This window comes from Haliaeetus albicilla, chromosome 21 (assembly GCF_947461875.1).
Source record: "Haliaeetus albicilla chromosome 21, bHalAlb1.1, whole genome shotgun sequence".
Lineage (NCBI taxonomy): Eukaryota > Metazoa > Chordata > Aves > Accipitriformes > Accipitridae > Haliaeetus > Haliaeetus albicilla.
Genome location: NC_091503.1, coordinates 25,183,743 through 25,203,390, shown reverse-complemented (window position 1 = coordinate 25,203,390; position 19,648 = coordinate 25,183,743). Strand labels below are relative to the sequence as shown.

At 39.6% G+C, this 19,648-nt stretch overlaps 1 protein-coding gene and 1 long non-coding RNA gene across 3 annotated transcripts in view; one reads left to right on the top strand and one right to left on the bottom strand.

The window, feature by feature from the left end:
* Positions 1 to 17,615, top strand: part of TGFBR1 (transforming growth factor beta receptor 1) — a 36,337-nt gene extending 18,722 nt beyond the window's left edge. For both annotated transcript variants that reach the window (XM_069809270.1, XM_069809269.1), the window contains exons 5-9: positions 2,636 to 2,803; positions 3,512 to 3,668; positions 9,955 to 10,079; positions 10,763 to 10,893; positions 13,190 to 17,615. In XM_069809270.1, the coding sequence (XP_069665371.1) occupies positions 2,636 to 2,803; positions 3,512 to 3,668; positions 9,955 to 10,079; positions 10,763 to 10,893; positions 13,190 to 13,315 (707 nt within the window). In that variant the 3' untranslated portion in view covers positions 13,316 to 17,615. The remainder of the gene's footprint in view (positions 1 to 2,635; positions 2,804 to 3,511; positions 3,669 to 9,954; positions 10,080 to 10,762; positions 10,894 to 13,189) is intronic.
* The window catches only part of LOC138690355 (uncharacterized), a 68,270-nt gene that overhangs the window by 23,323 nt on the left and 25,299 nt on the right, over positions 1 to 19,648 (bottom strand). The gene's annotated exons all lie outside the window — the stretch shown is intronic.

Genomic DNA, 19,648 nt, shown 5'->3' with positions numbered 1-19,648 from the left:
CTTAAAATCTGGTTGGAGGGCCACAGATATGACATAAAACAGTAAAGAATCATGGCTCCTTTCAGAATGGATAGTAAGCCTAGCTTTATATTTTCTCCTTTGGAAGGAAGGTAAAAACAGACTGAATATTAAGACTTGCAGCTAATAATTAAGATAAAACTGAAGTAGAAGGGTCTGTAATCAGCAGCATATGCTCTTCTTAGGTGGGCACCTAGAGTTAAGAGGGGAAAAACTATGCAAAGACACTGTAGTCTTGATTCGAAGCAATGATAGTTCTTCAGAAATTTCATGATATCTTTAAAAGATCTGTTTAAACACCACAAGTGTGGTAGACTACTTAAAATCAGATTACTAATTTCCCTACTTATTGTTGTCCAGTTTAGACACCTGCTGAGGTATCCCATTCATAAGAAACAGGAGAAGAAATCAAATACGGGATCAAGCAATGAGTGTGTATAGTGTTAATGCCCAGGAGAAGATTATTTCAGGCAATGCAAGGTCATAACTGGTGAAGCAGTAGAATAAAACTGAGTGAGGAGAATATTCTGAACTGATTTACTTTATTTTGAACTTCTACAGCTTTTTGGAGCTCTTTGACTATGTGTGTTTGAGAGCACCTTTTATATGCCTGTGAACACATACAGTTCTGTAAAACTGGTTCAGTGAAGCTAGTACTGTTGGACTGACTTTTCAGAGACCATAATTCTCTTTGGAAAAAGTAGCATTTAATAGTATGCTGAGTTCTAAGAGTTCATGCTTGGGTATGTGAAGTAGCAAAAGAAGCAGCAGACCTAACTATAAAGTAATTGAAGATATTTAAAAAAAAAATCTTTAATTTCCTTTTTTCTTTGAAAAACAAAGTTTAGGAGTCACTTCTGTGGGCATATCATAAGAAGCTTCCCACTGCAAAAGCAGCTTTCTAACAGTCTTTTACAGGTTAGAGCATTTGACTGCTTTTTTTTGCCTGTTTAAATTAGCGACTTAGTTGAGACTATTCTGTGAATGTAATAAGGCAAAATTCTCTTCCCGTTATGAGAATGGTTTGAATGTAGATTAGATTTTTATTTCCCGACTCTGAAGGATTTGGTGGCTTTTTAATTACTTTTTAAAAATTATTTTTAATGGCATCACTGGCCTCCCTGGAAACATCCAAGTAGAAGGGATGCTTGAAAGTTTTCCCACCCCCACCCAAGTGCTTATTTAAAGATAAGCACAAGTACTTCTATAAAGGTAGTTTCTGTCAATCTGTAGATCAGGCATTTAGTGCCTCTGACTTCTCTGGGCCAAGTGTGTTCTTTGAGGGGAGTGGAGGCAGAGGGGAAGGAAGTATAAGAACCTCTTCTTTGGAAACTAAAAGTTTTTCAGTATGTTTATGGTAGGAACTAACTTCTGAATTCCTTTCTCTCCTTACTATTCTTCATATTTAGTTCTTGAGTACGCACTTTGATAATCCTTAGCGACTACCACATAATGAGATATCTCTTTGGCTTGTGCTGAGTTTTGTCACTCGTTCTTAGGGAATAGTGGCTGTGTAATTCAGGATAAAAGTCCAACTAAAATCTTTTATGGGATAACTAGCCTTTTAAAGAGATGAAAGACTGTTCTACAAAAGTAGCTAGCTATAAAACCACTTCTCAGATCTGCCACACGAGAGTGGTTTTTATAACAAAACAAAATTGGAAAACCTATTTGGTGTCAGGATTGTTCTTTTCTGGGTGTATTTCTACTTCTTAGGTTAAAAAAAAAACACTTTTGCCCCCCCCTCTTGATTCTAATTCCTTTAATAGTCTTCTCTCTGTGGCTTAAACTTCAAGGTATTTTGTGTCCACTAGTTTAATAATGTGAACAATTTAGTTCTTATGTCACTTGTATGCCTTCGGATATCTGCAAATGTATTATGGAATAATCTTGTTCTTCATAGTTCAGTGAAAAATCATACAACAAACTGGTTTTCTCATAATCAGTGTTTTTCATTCGCTTTACCCTTGTGCCTCCTGGAAACCTCAATTTTGGCCAGCAACTTAGATGTCACCAGAGGTGGGATTTGACTTTGTTTTTGAAGTAGTGTGTCAAATTGCTGCTTGCAAGCTTCTGCTTCAGGAGGAAAAATCTACCAGCTGCTGGTAGCTATGGAAATTATCTCCCAGGCTGAAGCTGGAGAGGTTATGGGAAGACTGAAGGCATCATGGGGCAAAGCTTGAATGTCTTTTTTTTTTTTTTTTTTTTATGGGTAGCCTGAACAGTATTGTATTAGACCGATAGTGACAGGATGTTCTGTATCATGCATTCAGCACTGTTCCCCCCAAGCAGAAAAGTTAGAGGAAGGCAGGGCCTGGCTAATAACCTGAATAGTTCACCTCAGAATCACAGTGGCGTCAGCTTTCTATGGTTAATCTTTTAGTTTAAATAAGAGAATACTCACTAAGCTGTTCAGAAAGTCTTGCATGGTAGTCCCAGCCCTTACAGAGGCATTTAAATATTACGGAGATAGAAGTAAAGATTTGAGAGTCTAATTGGCTGAGGTTACTTGCAAAATGTAATTTGTACTTCATAAGCATTGTATAAAAGTGGCATATATGGTTTGCTTGTCTTTTGTGTGTGTATATGTGGTATTCATGCCAGTGTTATTTTGCAGACAATGGTACATGGACTCAGCTGTGGTTGGTGTCAGACTATCATGAGCATGGATCACTCTTTGATTACCTGAACAGGTATACAGTAACAGTGGAAGGAATGATAAAATTAGCTTTGTCCACTGCCAGTGGTCTTGCTCATCTTCACATGGAAATTGTTGGCACGCAAGGTAATCTAAAACTATTCAACTTGTCATGTGGATAATACTGGGTTTCTTAAAAATGATACATACGTAGCTCTTCCTACTATAATTCTCTTCTTAATTAGAACATTGAACCTTTTCACAGTGTAGTTGCTTTGCACACAGCTACTTACGTGATGAGAAGGCAGCTGAACTCAGCACAGATACCCAAGTTAATCCTTTCTGGAGCTGAGTGAATTGAAAAATGTCTGTTTGGGACCTGTGATAATTTCTGAACTAATAGAAGTTCTTAATTTGTAAGGTTTTTTACCTTCCTTTCTGTGGTATACCCAGGTTTTGTGATGTAACAATCCTTCCTACAAAATACCTATTAAAAGGCACTAAGTAATGGTGCCTGTACTATCTTCTTAACTTTGAGACAGCACTCTGGGTCTATTTCCAGAGAGATAAGAAACTTTTTTGTGGCAGGTAGTATGTGTACACAATAAATACTTGCAGGAAGAGGGAAAGGAGCGGTAGAGTGGAGTAATATGGTAGATGTTTAAGGCACTTTTCTGGACAGCCAGCCAGTCCACAGTGAATGATTTCAGGAGTTACCTTGATGCATATTAAGCAGTAGAACTGGAAGGAATTCTGTAACTTCAAACAAAATCTGCACCAGGCTTAGAATAATAGCAATTATCTTTTTACAGATGTGTAATTTCTGGGTTTGGGGTCTTTTTTTTCCCCTTACAGGCAAACCAGCGATTGCCCACAGAGATTTGAAATCAAAAAATATATTGGTAAAGAAGAATGGAACATGCTGCATTGCGGACCTAGGGTTGGCAGTTAGGCACGATTCTGCTACAGACACAATTGATATTGCCCCAAACCACAGAGTGGGAACAAAAAGGTAAAATCATTAAAATGATGTGTCAGGTGACATTATAATAAAATGCTTTGGGTTTTGTCTTGTCCCATATAGAAGATTTTTGTGGGTACAAATACAAGCAACAGGAAAATGTAAACAATGGCAGGTAGAATTCCTAGACACTTCCTTGCCAGCTGGTAATGTAGTTAGACAGTAGGTGCTTAAAACGCATGTTGAATATTGGCGTCTATTACTAGCATGTGTAAATACTGAAAATCTGCAAAATATTGTAGGGCACAAGTATATATTAAAACAATTAGGAGACTTCATGAATGGCAGTTTTAGAGACTTCACTGCCATATCTTTATTCTTTTTGCCTTGTGTTGCATGGAAATGTTGCTTGCAGCCCAGCCTGGAATGTAAGACAGGATATTGACAGTGAAAGTAAAAAGCTGGGGTTTTTTCAGTGTGAAGCCTATGTGGTAGAACATAAAAGGTGCAGTGTCTTGGATGCAGTCTTTCATGGGATCATATTTTTGAGAGAAGTACAAGAGCTTAAAACAGCAGTCATCTGTCATCTAATGCATAAATAGAATTATCAACGGATAAGTCAGTATAAGTCCCTTTCTTTTAAAGGCCTACTTCTGAATTTGGCAATATGGATTTTCTTGTCTCAAAAGAACTCGGAGCTCTTTAACTCCATCAACCACAAGTGCAAGTAAATTTCCTGGCTGTAATTTATCATTGCTGAACCTCCAGACAATAATAACTGGAAGCTGTTCTGAAGAGAAGATTAATTTCCTTTAGTAATCTGTGCAGCTATACAGCATTTAGAGACAGTAGCACTAGCACTAACAGTGAACCACAGCAGCATAGTTGTGTGATGCAGGCAACCTTTTTGTCCTTTTGATGCCTATGGGTTCAGTGATACATCAAACTGAAGTTTGTACGCCTGTCACAGAGAAATGTGTGGAAGCCCAGAGTTTCAGGGCTGTATGTGATTAACTCCAGCATATGCCCTAGCAGTGTTGGAGAAAATTCTGTGTTGATGTTGCCCAATCTCCAATCCATACATAAAAAAATGTATTTTTTTAATAACTCTCTTTAGTGAGTGATACTGCAGGGGAGTGGGGGGCAGGGAACGGTGATTGGGGTTTTACAATGAACTAGGATGCCCCTTTAGCTGTGGCTTTTTGGAAGAAGGCTCAGTGAACAGAAGCTTTTAGAACATGTACTGAAAATTTATTTTACTGACAATTATATTGCTGAAATTACTTTGTTTTAAAGCTCTGCTGTACTAGTCCTTTGCCAACTTTAAAAATACCACACAAATGGTCAGATGAGATTTATTTTCTGAACTACTACTAGATTACAAAGTAGCGGGCATTATTCCTTCTCAAAGTCTCCAGTAATCATTGGTAGCAGCAAAACAGCAGACTACTGTGGAATTTGTCAATGCGAACTTAGCTGCGTGCAGGGCACATACCACATGTGACTTAGTATTTTCTACTACAGCTACATGCAAAGAAAAATGGTGTGCAAATCAGTTATTTTCTTTAGTCTAGCCTTTGGAGAAAGCATCCTTTCAGCTGTGTCTGTAGATCCCACTTACAAGATCTCTTCATGCATAGGCGCTATTAAATTGCTTGTTTATCTGCCTTATGCTTCTTGACAAGGGTAAAGCTGTAGTAACTCTCTTGCTGCAGTGGGCAGCAGCATGACTAAGTCTGTTTCCCACTTCAAAGACATCAGTCACTTCTACCATTCTGAAAATTGTTCATTCTCATAAAAGGCTTGGTCCCCTCTTCCTCCCTCTTGTGCATTCTTAGTTAAGTAACTCTGCACCTCTGATCAATTTTTCATAATAAAGTTCAGATCTTACCTGTTCAATGGCAATTTTATTCTCATTGATTGCCACTGCTGGTATCTCTTCTGCACATGGAAGCTCTGTGTGCAAGTTCAGGGAGATTTGGCTAAGTTTATATTTTTCTAATGATTGTCTGTTGTAAAAAATGTATGGTCTAGGGAGCAAGCAAGACTCACTCTTCGGTGAGTGATATAGGTGCTGAGCCAGACTGATGATCGTTCTCTCTGAATGAATCTTTCTTTTCTGTTCAGAGGCTTAGCTTTACCAGAGGGTGTGAACTGTATGCTTTCACAGCACAGCCTGCAGCATAAAGCAGGGAATGTGAGCTTTAAACTGAGAAGGAAATAGAATCCCTCTCTCACTCCCTGAGGCAAGGAAAAAAAAAAAACCCTCATTCTCCTTTTTTTTTTTTTGTTGTTTTTTTGTTTGGGTTTTTTTGAGAAGTGTGGGCCAACTGTTACTTTTGGTAGTTGAAATAGGCTGTCTTTCAAAGAAGCTTGGCTGCAAATTCCACCTTAACATGGGTGCTTTTCTGCAGTTTACCTAAACCCAGTATGAGTGGAATTCTAGCTATGCTTGTAGACAACAGGCTTGGTGAAAGGAGAAGTCACACTCAGCATGTTGTGTATGGGTCCTGTTCGATGACACCAAGCTCCGAGTATGTTGTAGAAGAAATTTAGGCAACAGAGCTCTTGGGCCAAAAAAGGGTGGGGGTAAGAGGTCAGCAGGCACCCAAAGTTTGGCAAGGCCATGCTCAACATAATTTGTAAACTTCTTTGTAGACTTATCCTTTTAATTCTTGGAGGGTACTGAGCTGCAGACCTTGTTCACAAGGTCCAAGTTAGTCAATGTAGAGTAGCTCTCTCCAGAACCTAAAATACTGTTTCTGACAAGCAATGCATTTCCAATATATAAGCTGACAAGGAGATGCATGTTTCTCTCCCTTTTGTCTGATAGCCGTGAAAGGGCTAATCTGCTAATTGCACTAGATGACCTACTTGCCTTTCACCTCTCTTGTTCCAGCAATAATCTTTCAGACTTTTTGAGCAGTCAGTCACTATTCTGTGTTATGAAAGCCAAAGCCAATCTAAATGCATTGATGGAGGATCATGGTAAGAGGTCAATTTGCCAATAAATTCATTGGAAGTCACATATGGGGCGGGAGGGGGGATGGATTTTTTTCTTTTGAGGTTATGAATTCAGCTCCATTGCCACATTCAGGCCTCTTATGATCTTTCCTGTTAAGACCCTTGTCCTTAAGATGATTTACAGAAACTGAGACAACCTCCTTTACTGCTTGTATAAGTGATTCTGGCTGACAGTCTTGCAACATGGTTGGAGTTTTTGGTTTGGTGTTTTCCCAGCTCCATCACTCTTCTCATCCCCATGTGATCTTAAGATAGATCAAATATTCTTTCTTCTAGACTCAAAGCTGATCACTATACTGTCAAGTACATGAAGTAGCATAAGAAGATTATCCAATAATGCAAAATCCTTGGAGACCATTAAAACACCCACCACAATCTTGCATTCTTGATTAAAAAGGTTTTGATACGGGTGGCCCAGAATAATTTAAGCCTTGTCTATATCAAAGATTGTGACATACGTAAACTTAAGACCCTGCTTCCATTCAATAAATACTGTCAAAGTAAATGTTACGTTCCTCTTTAGACAGTTGTCTGCTGCTTGTGCTGTGTTTATCACTTCTGGGGAATTATATGCCTGTACAGTGCTTAGGAGAGCTCTCATGTCAGGAACCCTTGTTGAAGTTCTGGACTCCTGGTTGCATTTTTTCTCTTGTTGGTAGACCTTGCTTCCTTGTACGTATGTCATTTCTGTAGGACACAGTAGTGCTGAGAGACTTCTTAAAGGTCTAATAGTCCTGAAATTTATTTTAAGTAGTGTGTCTTGTATTCTGCCTACCATCTCTGGTACTAGGAAGAGAAAATGCTAGTATTATGTTGATTAAGTGAAATTGTGCATAGGCTTCCGTGGCTGTTCCAGAGGTTGAGCTATTGTCAGACACTGTAGTCCACTCCAGTAATCTATGTGTGTTGCTTTAAGTTAACCGTGCTCTCCGAAGTGCTGGTGTCATTGTTTGCCTGCTTCATTGTTATGTCAGCTTGAGATTAACGGGGCAATGATGTGGAGAAACACACTGAACTCTGCTAAACGTTACATATTGGATTTAGCTGCCAGAGCTATACCAGAGTGAGAGAGCAATCTTATCACTGATGTTGACTGATGCAGCAAATACCATTCATTCTTTCCAGCAGCCAGTGGGGATGCTGCTGTCAGTAACTCTCAGAATGCAGTCCACACTGACATTTTTTTGATGTTCCCACATTAGGCCTAGTCACTAAACAATCACTTGGATGCCATGACCAGTTTTCAGTCCTTGTTTCTTAGTTGAAAGTCCATGACAGATTTTTCAGTTTCAGGAAATGTTGATAAAGTAAACTTTTGTGAGCACAGTTGTTAATGTGTAACCCAAATAGAATTTACTATTAAAAAAAAGAAAAAAGCCTCCATGTTTTATGATGGGACTTACAGACTGTATGATGAAGAACCAATTACTGCAATGACAGGGAGCCTTTCCTCCGGAGGAATCCTTCACAGTGCTGATTTTGTAACCAGCCCTTCGTGTGTATTCCCTCTCTAGTCTTGCTGGGGGATGTTCTAAGTGGCAGATTCCAGGAGCCGGCGCTTCCTCCTGCCTGACCTCTGGAGCCCAGCCTGGTGTGTCCAAAGGTCTGGGGCTCTGTCCATCCCAGGCCCACGGATGCAGCTGCTGCTTCTTTCTTATTTGGGATTCAACCAGTAGCGAGGCTGGGCATACGCAGACACATACACTACAGACAGGGCCGATTACACAGATTGCTATACACCATGTGTTGTCTTCAACACCCACATAAAACACTGTCAGAACTTGTATAAAATATAAGTACAGTCAGCCAAGTCTCCTTCTTTCTCTTCAGCTGATCAGGATTGAACTTCATTAGTGAAAACACACCCTCCCTTCTGCGGCCTCACAAGCCCATGGAAGTTTATGAATCCCCCAACTACCAGTACAACCCTCGCTGTGTCTAATGCCCTCTTCTGTGCTCCACAGGTCGCCTACTTACCAGCTGGGCTGGGTTAATGCACAGTAGCAAAGAGATGCATGTGCCTTTATGCACACCTACGTGCATGGATTCCCTCGAATACCAGCACAGGCCCTCCCCCTGTCAAGCATCCCTGCCTGGGCCACCTATTTGCTGGCTAGAACAGCTTGAAGTTTGCTAGTGAATTACACCCATCCACACCTGCCATGCATACCAGCTTTGGGGGGAAATACAGCCCTTCTGGCCCACCCCAGCAGCTGGCTGGGGCACATAGACCTTATGACCTGTGATTCCCACTCCAGTTGCCGGTGCTGAGAGGCCCTTACTCTGCTTCTGTCATCCCAGTTCTCCCCTTTAGCTGGTACCTGTAAGCACATGAGTGACTGTGAAGGCTGTGGTACCACTTCAGCGGCTGCAGCGGAGACTCTTGTTCGCTCCAGTTGCTGGCACCAGGGGGGTCTTCACCCACTGTCTGACTGCAGTTGCTGGCCCAGAATTCATTACAGTAGCTCCAGATACGTGCTCCGAAGACCTGTGGACACGCACTGCTGGGACCCTTCCAGCTGAGACCCTCCTTCTGTGCAGTTGCTGGCACCCCATGCCCAAGGGCAGCTTCATCCCTCATCTGACTCCAGTTGCCAGCCCCGAACTCACTCACGCCTGCCTCCAGTTGCTGGCACATAGTCCTTAGAGCACACGTGCACGTCGGCTTGAGAGTGAGATTGCTTAGAAAGATAGTTAGGATTTAAGAAGATAGGATACGCTGTGGTGAGCAGGTGCAGGGCTTGGTCAGACAGGCATAGTGACTGGCAACTCTTTATGCAGCTGGCCCCTATGACACCCTTTTTTTATTGCTCTACTTCTGTTCCAGTTACCCTTCTCCTAAACTTTCCTTGATAAGCATTGCATAGTCCCACAGGCCTCCCTTGAATATCCACAATCCTTGTGTTCCTCTTGTTGCGCACTTATTAGCAGTTTACAAGGTCCAGACTGGCCCTCTAAAGCTATGCCTGAAGTTTCTTAATAGCCCATCAGTTAGCAACTGGAGACTTTTGGTCTGTGTTATTGTCTCTGTTCTCCTGTGTCTATCAGGTTTATGGCTCTATCTGTTTATCATTGTACTTATTCCCCCTATTGTTGTGCTCGTTCCTCTAGGTTTACTTATTATCCCCTTTGCCCTGAAAGGTCTTTGTTTGGATAACATTAATGAAGCAGATTTTCCTTTGTGTCCTTTTCCACATAAGTATTTAAATTTGGTTTTGAGCTGATCAGTAGCATGAACTTTCCTTACAGTGAGTATTTATGAAATTAAATGTTCTCTTCTCTTTTTTTTTTTTTTTTGTTTTGTTGCAAATAGGTACATGGCACCTGAAGTTCTAGATGATTCCATAAATATGAAACATTTTGAGTCATTCAAACGAGCAGACATCTATGCAATGGGATTAGTGTTTTGGGAAATAGCTCGGCGATGTTCAATCGGTGGTATGTGGCAATCTTTACAAAATTGGACATACTAAGGATTTATAAGTAACTTACAGAACCTGAATAAGTTTGAGTAAACAGTTTGCTCTAAAAACGGTGCAAGGTAATAGCCAGTACATCTCAGACTTTCTAATTGTTAAACCTGTAAATGATGACTGGTTTATTTGACCTCTTTGTAAATTGATGAACCATACCTGTTGAAGAAAATAGGAAATATCCTTGTCTATATTAATTTTTTTCTAAAACCTTTACATAGAGGGGAGAAAAGGCTGAAGTTAAATGTCCTTGAGAGCAAGGGGCAAACACCACAAGTAAGGGCTAGCTATAATGTGTTCAGATAACATCCATACCTTATTTAAAATAGAACATGCTATTATAAATCATATACTAAAGACATGCTTCTTGGAAGCATAGCATATGAAAGATTTGACATAGTTTCCATCTTTTCCAAATACATAAATTTCAAAATTAAAAGTTCTTCAAGGGTAATGTAAATACTCATAAGGTACGGTTAAGGAATTTTTTTTTCTTTTTTTAAATTTATTTATCAGTCATTGTAATGTAATTTTTAAAAAATAAAACCAAAAAAGAAAACAGTAGGGTACTGATAAGGAACACAGTAAAAAGTGAAGAATATGTAGTACAGTGTTAGCTAAAATAAAGCTATTTTCAACCTATTACAGGAATCCATGAAGATTACCAGTTGCCGTACTATGACCTCGTTCCTTCAGATCCTTCTGTTGAAGAAATGAGGAAAGTTGTGTGTGAGCAGAAGTTAAGGCCCAATATTCCAAACAGATGGCAGAGCTGTGAGGTATTAACTAACCTTGCTAAAGCTATTTTAATGGACACTAGAGCTTTTATTGATTTCAATGGCTTAAAAATTGTGCTTGTTGTTGAAGGGAGAAGGGTTGCTTCTGGGAGAACTTAATTTCATTCTGATCATTGTGGCTTTATTGAATGTCATTGATCCTCGGTTATACATTAATATTTAATGTAATTTCACAAAAATTAATAGCTAATCCTGTGTGGAGGATTTTAGGATCCCTTCCTGAGAAGCATAGGTGATGCTAATGTAAATTAAAGGTAGTCTGAGTTATATTATACAGGAAGCATCACTGCAAATAAATTCTGCAGCTGGGGGTTGTACTGCGTCTGGCTGGGATTGAGTTAGCTTTCTTCAGAGCAGCCTGTATGGTGCTGTGTTTTGGATTTGTGGCCAGAACAGTTTGATAGTAGACCGATGTTTTAGCTATTGCTGAACAGTGCTTGCACAGCTTCAAGGCTTCCTCTGTTTCTCACCCTGCCCGCCCAGCGGCTGAGTAGGCTGGGGGTGGATGAGAGGCTGAGAGGGAACACGACTGGGAGAGCTGACCCAAATTGATCAGGGGGATACTCCATACCATGCAATGTCATGCTCAGCAATAAAACCGGGAGAGCAGGGAGTTTTCCAGGGGTTGCTGTTGCTCGGGGACTGGCTGGCCATCATTTGGATGGTGGTAAGCAGTTGGGTTCGTATCACTTGATTTTCTTTGTTTTGGCTTGGTTTTCCCCCTTTGCCTATTAAGCTGTCTTTATCTCAACCCACGAGTTTTCTCACTTTTGCCCTCCCGATTCTCTCCCCCATCTCACTGGAGTGGGGAGGAAGCAAGCGAGCGGCTGTGTGGGGCTGAGCTGCCCACTGGGGTTAACCCACAGCAGGCGTAGTAAAGATACATGAGCTAGTCAGGTCTGTGCCAGTTGGTTTGTAACTAGGCTGGTTATGTCTTTCAAGAACTGGACTTGCTAGTTTCAGCTCGATACTCTGCCAGCGCAGCAGCACTGTACTGCTCGTTGGGACACAAATGGTATCTTCAACAGTGCCGTGCTGCCTCGTGTGAATGCTCACTTGGAACTAACTCACTCGGGGGTCTTTGCCCTACCGTTGTGTAGTCAAGGAATATCCTACAGACTGGCCAGAATAGTAAATGCCTTTAGGAATTTTCATCCAAAACTGTGGTGGCTTAGTGCTTTGTGTGTCTCAGAATTTGTACTGTGTGCACTTTACTAAAAGATGAACACAGTTATTAGGAAGCTGAGACTCTAGTAAGCCAAAGGCTTAGAACTGAAGCGTGCATGTAGCGACTGCTCCTGACGTGACCATGCCTCTGTAGAAGTGCCTACCTGGTTCTGGGGTGAGCTCATTACGCTGCACGGACAGTATCATGCACAGCAGCGAGCTCTTGCCTTTCCAGCCAACTTTCGTTCGTATTGCTTGCTCTAGGAACCCAGCCAGGGCTAGAATCAATGCTTTCTGATTCAGAGCTTAGAAGAAGAGCTGCAGTAGGCTACGGTAGGAGTAAGAGATTGATAAGATACCATGTACTTTAGGTGGAAGAGGGAACTAGGTTGTGGCATGTGTGAAATGAATACATGGGTGAAGGTCTGAGATAACAGATTGGGCAAGAGAACGCAAGTAGGAGAGAAAGGCGATGATACACACCAACAGACTGTAAAGTCATTGTTTTTTAAATGCTGCCATTCCAATGCTGCAAACTTACTTAGCAGCTCAATGTGATACAGCTTTGGGAGTAATTCTTGGAATGTAGAGCTATTATTTTATTTCATCTTCAGTTCTTGTGTTATTTGCGTTGTTACTTGTGTAGTAACATTCACGGATTTCAAAGAATGGCTGTCTGAAGGATAAAAAGACTCCAGAAATTTTCAGAGTCATTAGAGAGCTTCAATTTGAGGAAGACGGCTGATGAACTTTGAATTGCTCTACCTTGAACTAACTCCTTAACTGGAGGTACAATAAAAAAGAGTGTATTTTTGTCTAATGTGAAATTTCAGAAAACAGTTACAGGCAAGCTACTAATTTTTCATTAAAATATTTTTGCATGGGCTGAAATTCTACTGAAAAATACTAGTTATGCTCTACAGGATTTTAAAGAATTTTATTTTTCTGTCAATAAAGTAAGAATTTTAGTTTTTCATACAACACACAATTCCATGCAGCTGTAGTACTAGTAACAGATTTCAGAAATGCATAAAGAGGCTAAGGCAGAACAGAGGTTACATGGGCTATGTTGGAACAGCAGCACATATAATTACTTGTCTTTCCTTTGCAGGCATTACGAGTAATGGCAAAAATTATGCGGGAATGCTGGTATGCCAACGGAGCTGCTAGGCTAACAGCTTTGCGCATTAAGAAAACATTATCGCAACTTAGTCAACAGGAGGGGATAAAGATGTAATCCTGGATTTGCTACCGAGGAATACTGTAAAAATCCATATCTGCACCAGAGTGGCGTGTTAAGAAGGTTAATTGTTCTACCTCATTGGGGGAACAGAAGGATATTGCTGCCTTTTAGTACTTCATAGGAACGTCACTTACTAGGATTTTTGTGGACGTGCTAAACAGTTGTGTTGGGTCCTTTCTGTGCACTATGAACCTCTTTCCCAGGTTACTTACAAAACATTGTGTAGTCTAGTTTTATTTTAATTAACCTATAATTTTTTATTTGGAAAGTTGATAGCTGGTCTTAACTTCTTTAACTGTGCTAAAAATAGGAGGTCACTTTTAAAATGGAACTGGTTCACTGTATTGTTCTAGAGTGCATTGATGGCTCTCTAAGCAGCTTTATTCCTGGCTGGTACATTGACTATTCTGAACCACTGTCACGGTTCTTTGATTCAGATTGTGAATGTACTGTTAGAGTATACTTTGCTAGCTATTAAGGTAGTATATCTCTTGGACTCTTACCTTGATTTACAAATTGACCTCATTCAGTTGTGGGAACATAATTTATGCAACTATACTTTATACGTGATTACTGGGGTTTTTCCACTTTCTCAGAACATTACATTGCCTTCAAAATAGATTGTATTATACCAGTAAGTGCCGCTTTTGAGTCTTTTAATGCAGAATAGTAGGAGCGTACAAAGCCTATGGTACTTTTGGTTTCAAAAATACAAGCTAAAAATCAGTCGTTCCTTTGCCTAGCTGAGATCTAATTCACACTCGTTTTCAGCAAGTGAGCACATGATTCATGGAACACCTTTAATTTTACCAAAATCTGACTCTTTAAACCACTGTAGGAGTTTTAAATAGTGTAAGCTAATTAATTCACTGTCATATTTTGTAATTGTCATCAGTCATAATTATATATAAGATTTTTTTTTTTTAATCAAGTGGTACTTCTAAAATGCTTGAAGTACCTATCTACTTCAGAAAAGTAGCAAGAGGAGTAAGGTGTTCTTAAGGGAGATTTTGCTCCATTAAATCAAATATGAAAAGCATATTTTCTGTGCAGTTCTGCAGAGTCTTTAAGGCTCAAAGAACAATATTTGCAATTAAACGAGGATTAAGTGCACCTGTAATTAGGGAGAAGTTATTTGGGCTTTTGTACTAGAAAGTTCAAAGCTGCTTATAAATTTTATGTGCATATATTTTGTGTGTGCCTCATACACAGAAAGTGGTGAGCTACAGAAAGTGGTGAGCTGCAGGTCTTCGGATACAAATACCAGAGGATTCCAGCAATCCTCTTCATAGTTACAAGAACAAAGCTTATGGTGGCTTGTGTTGTCATAAGAACACAGAAGAATATGCATGGCTTTAGTCAAGATTTGCCTGAGATTTTAAGGATATCACAAGATTTTTGCAAACTCGTTTAGAAATTGAATTGCTTCCTGCCCGAATGTACGACTTCTGGAGGGAACTGGGGGAATTAATATGGAAAATTCTCTTTAAAATAAAAACTGCTGTTACCAGGATATTTTTTTTCAGTTGCAGTTTTAGGAGGAGTCTGGTTGACCTCTGGTTTCATTAATGCCTGAAACACTCAGGTGTATGTCGGTATGTAAATGTGCCTGGTAAATAATACGCCACCTAACCTCCTACTCTCCAGAACACATCAGTATCCATCCTGTTGTGCAACATGCTCGGCAACCTTCCCTCTGCTTTCTTTTCATTCTTCAGCACACAGTCCACTGAGAGAGAGCTTTTCACAAAGCCAGTAGCAGCGGCAGGGTGGTGGCTAACAGAAGCATAGTCGAGACTGTATTCCGTGGTCTGTGATATGTGGTAGTTAAAGCAGTAAGATGGATGGGTCCTAGCAAGAAGAGGCTATATAGGTGATGTGAGCCTTAGCCAAGATAAACCTTAGCACTTTGCTAACTCTTGCATATTTCCAAATTCTTAGTGCTTGCTTGGAGATAGGTTTAACTGATGTGGGAATTACAGACCTTCAGAGGTTGAACTGCAATTAATGAAATGCTTTATTCAGCCACCTTTATGGATGAGTTTACTCGTACTGGAAGGTGGCATCCAGGAAAAGAAGAAAAAGTAAGAGAAGTTCTTAGAAAACAATTGATTTTAAACATATGTACAGCTGTCGTGCTTAACGTTTGTTTAGCATTATCTGACCAGTCAGGCTTCTGTGCTTCAGGCCTCTATCAGTCAAAGCTGCATCAAAAATGGCTTCGTGTAGGTATTTTAAATAAACAATGCCTTTGTGCAAATGGACAGCTGTGCACCACAGAGTTTTTTCAATTATGACTGTTCTGAAAAAATGATCAAGTATAACTAAACTCCCAAGTCTATGTACTTCGCATGCCTCTAACAAGTTCTATGTATCTAGACAAATATTTGAAGAAAACAGGTCAGCATCAAAGTAGAATTTACTAATCTCCATACTAATTTCAAAGGCTTTCTATTTAAACAATTAAACTTTTTGAGTTTTTCATAGGCGTAACTGGATCTTTACCATAGATGCAAATGGTATAGTTCATACTTTAGAATCATTAGACTGCTGGCATGCTTCAGATCTTTAAGGTAATCTTGATGGTAACATGAGAGAGCTTCCAATATAATTCATCAAATAATTTCATTAGTAGCTTTTTTTAGCACCTACAAAACCTTATCACCGTAACATTTAGTTTCCTAAAATATAAGGAGCAGTTCTGTTGCATTTAAAAGAGAATCTGTGGCAGCTGAACAGCATCATCTCATGTTACATGTCTCATCTCATTCTTCAGTCTTCATTCTCCTGAATTGCTAGCAACTATTCTTATATTGTTCTAATTTTTCCCTTTGTAATGGAAGCTTGCAAAAACAAAGCACAGGAAGGATGCTTGATACAGTGTGTGATGTTAGGAATATTATTTTGGGACAACCTTATTATTCATATTGGAATGCTGAACAGGAAAATTCTGAATAGAGCTATATGTATCCTCAGTTCTGACACCACAACTTCAAGCTTTGTTCTTCTTTTCCATTATATAAACTGAACACCTTTTACAAAGGCTGTGTCTGTATATATTATGTAACTTTAAATGTTACCTGTGTAAGATCATATCTTATATATATGGACACAGGTACACATAAGTATTTTTTAAATTAAGATTGTAATATCACCAGATCTGCTCTTGGAAATCCAGGGGGACCAAAATATTTTAGCATTCAAAATATTAATTTTGTATCATTTCAAGTATATACCAAAACAGTTTCTGATGAATACTGATGCAAATGTTTATTGTAAATATTACATACATTATACATTCACTTAAGTTTTTGTGGATTTAATCAATTTGACATTTTAGTAGCATTGAAGCCTCAGTTTGGTTTACAGACTTGTGACCAGGTGGATGTGGACATGGAGAATAAGGAGCATTGGAAATGGTCTGATGGTGAAAAGCCCAAAACATTGTGTTTGGAATGCTGGAATTCTTCAGGGACCTTCCAACCTTAAAAGCTGGAATTCTGGGATGTTTCTCAAGCTGACTTTCCAAGTATGACACAGTGTCACCCTCCAATGGTTCCACTTGTAATCCTAAGAAAGACTTTGTATATAGGTAAAGACATTGGGATTGACTGTGTGGGGACATGAAGGTGTCAAATGAAACAAGAGGCTATTTTATTTTTTTCAGTAATGGTTCTGAGTGTGATTGCCATGAAATTCACCTTTTAGTTAGTTCCTTGTTTGTATCGTACCATTGAAACGATTGCAAGGTGTTAATCATTTTGTGTTTTAAAACAAAAAAACTTCACCATATCAGTTGCTTTAAACTCAAATTACCTCTTAAAAGACCAAGGTACATTTACCTCATGTGTATATAATGTTTAATATTTTTCAGAACATTCTCCAGGTTTGCAGTTACATGTTTCTAGAAATATGGGTATTACTAAATTTACAACTTCAGCGGTACTAAATGTATTATCTGGTGCCCCAAAACACTTTAATTTTCTGTATTTTATTGTATTAGCAAGTTTGCTGCTTTGTCACTGTAGCACCTGTCCTTACATAGCTGTGTGGATACTGCCTTGTAAATTTTACTTCTTGGATGATTTGAGGATCCTGTACAGATGAGTGTCACTTTTTTTAAACCTTACAAAATTGTGCATTTCCCTTACATTTCTGAAAATATGTATTGTATTTGTAGAGTATACATTTCAATGGATTGTAAATAGGACAGTAGAAGAGTGGATGCTTATGTTAAGTGCTAACACTACAGTAGAGAGATTAAAGCAGTGAAAATAAATAACTTTTTTCAAAACCCGTGAGTTGTCTTTCAGAGAAAGAAGTTGCAGGTAGGCATGGGTCTGGGTGTGACGTTCTTACCTGGCAAAATGTGGGTTTACTGTGAATTCCTTTCCTCAGAAGGAGTTTCTGCTAGTATAAAAATGATAAAGGGGTTTGCTAACGCTGAGGCAATCCATCTCATGTATGCTATACAGATAATGATAAAGCCCCTGATCTTTCTTGTGTCCTGCAGTAATGTTTGAATAATTACCTTGCTGGTATCTCTGATCTCTTGGACAAAATAACTAATGACAAAGTGTTCCTTCTCTCCATTTATATTTACATAGAAGTAACAGAGCTGCTGAGGATTTCAGACTACTTAAACAGCTGACCTCGGTGTATCACAGAACAGCAAGTAAAATCAGCTTGTGTTGGAATAGATTGTTTTTGTGCAAAACTCAATTTTAAACTGGTGTTACGTTTCTGAAGGAAGGTGAAGATGCAGACACAACAAAAAATATGACATCTTGCCCTTCCATAACTTTACGTGCATCCATTAATTTTGGCTCAGAAATAACCAGACTGAATTACCAAAAAGCACTTCTTCCAGCAAACTCTTTCTCCAAAAATGGGAAGCTGTAAGGTGTCCAGAGAAAGCCAAAAGCCACGTCAAAACGCTGTGTTCCTGTTTAAACTCTTTCACGGGAGGTATGATTGTTTGGCTGAGAACATGCCTTTCTCCCTTGAGCAGCTAAAGGAAGGCCTTTCCTACCGCTGCAAGCAACCAAAGTTCAGTAAAATCCCGAGTCCCCCTCATACATCTCCTAGCAGAGGAAATGTATGGCCTGGAAATAGCATAGTAATGTTGCTGTCTACCAAGCTTGGTTTTTTATTAAATAGTCTTCTGCGATTCACGCTTTGAGGGACTGAATCTAACAACTGAAAATCCATGAACAGCAAACAGTTACCGCAAGTAACTTGGATGTGAGGATGTTTTAAGACCATTTTAGAGGAGATGTGAATTCGGGAGGTCTGCACGCTAGTTTGGATTACAAGTCAGTGTAAAGAGTGGCAGACTTTCAGCTGGTAGGTTTTGCCTGATAGAAATTGTTTTTTTAAAGTGTGGGGCTGTTGAAATAGGTTCTTTTTAATACCTGCTGCACCGAAGTAATGAATATTTTGTGTAGGTGCAGCATAACTGAAGAGTGTATAAACAAGCCACTTTTATGCAGTACCAAGTAAGAATTGCAGTTTTCCTTTTATGAATTTTTGTCAAGTGGGTAACTGCTGTACAGGAATGTACCAGGTAATTCTAGTACAGCATAAGGGTGGTCCTGGTAGAAAATAGATTCCTTTTAGATAGGAAATTAAAAATTCCAAAGTTCTTATTCAATGCTCTTACTAGCTTGCTTTATCTATCAAGGCGTGATGTTTTAACTGGTACTAACAGCAGGGAAGCACATGGGCACGGGCAGGTTTTGTAGGGGAACGCTCTACAGCATCGCTCTGTTACAGATGTTTGGGTGACCGCTTGTGTGGTGGGATTCTGCAGGAGGGCTCCTGGTGAGCGACGGGGCTTCGGTCTTCCATCAGTTGAGAGACGTGTGGAAGGTACGTTGGTTTGCTTGCACTGCTTAGAGAATGTTTTTGTCTGGGAATTTGTGTAAGTGCTCATCATTTCATTGGAGAAGAGTTAACTAAAATCTTACCCTGCAAATCCCCTTGCTGACGTGGTGGACTGCTGTGGTTTTGTGAGTCTCATAATTCTGGCTCGGAGCGGCTGCAGTTGTTCCCAAGTCCTCCAGGTTGGAAAAAAAAAAATGTAGGTGCAGCATTTCCTTCATTAAGTTGACTGGACTGCAAATAAAGTGTCCAGAAGTCCCTGGGAAACCCACAGCCTTGAGTCTTCCTGAGAGTTTCTTGAAAATAAGATTTAAATCCCTAGTCTCTGAGATGTAATGGTACCCGAAATCAGTACCTCCCTTTTGAAGAGAAAAAAGCCAGAGCAAGCTGTGCTGATAGGGTCCTGTGCAGAATTGCAGTGTTTATGGGAATTAAAATAGGTAT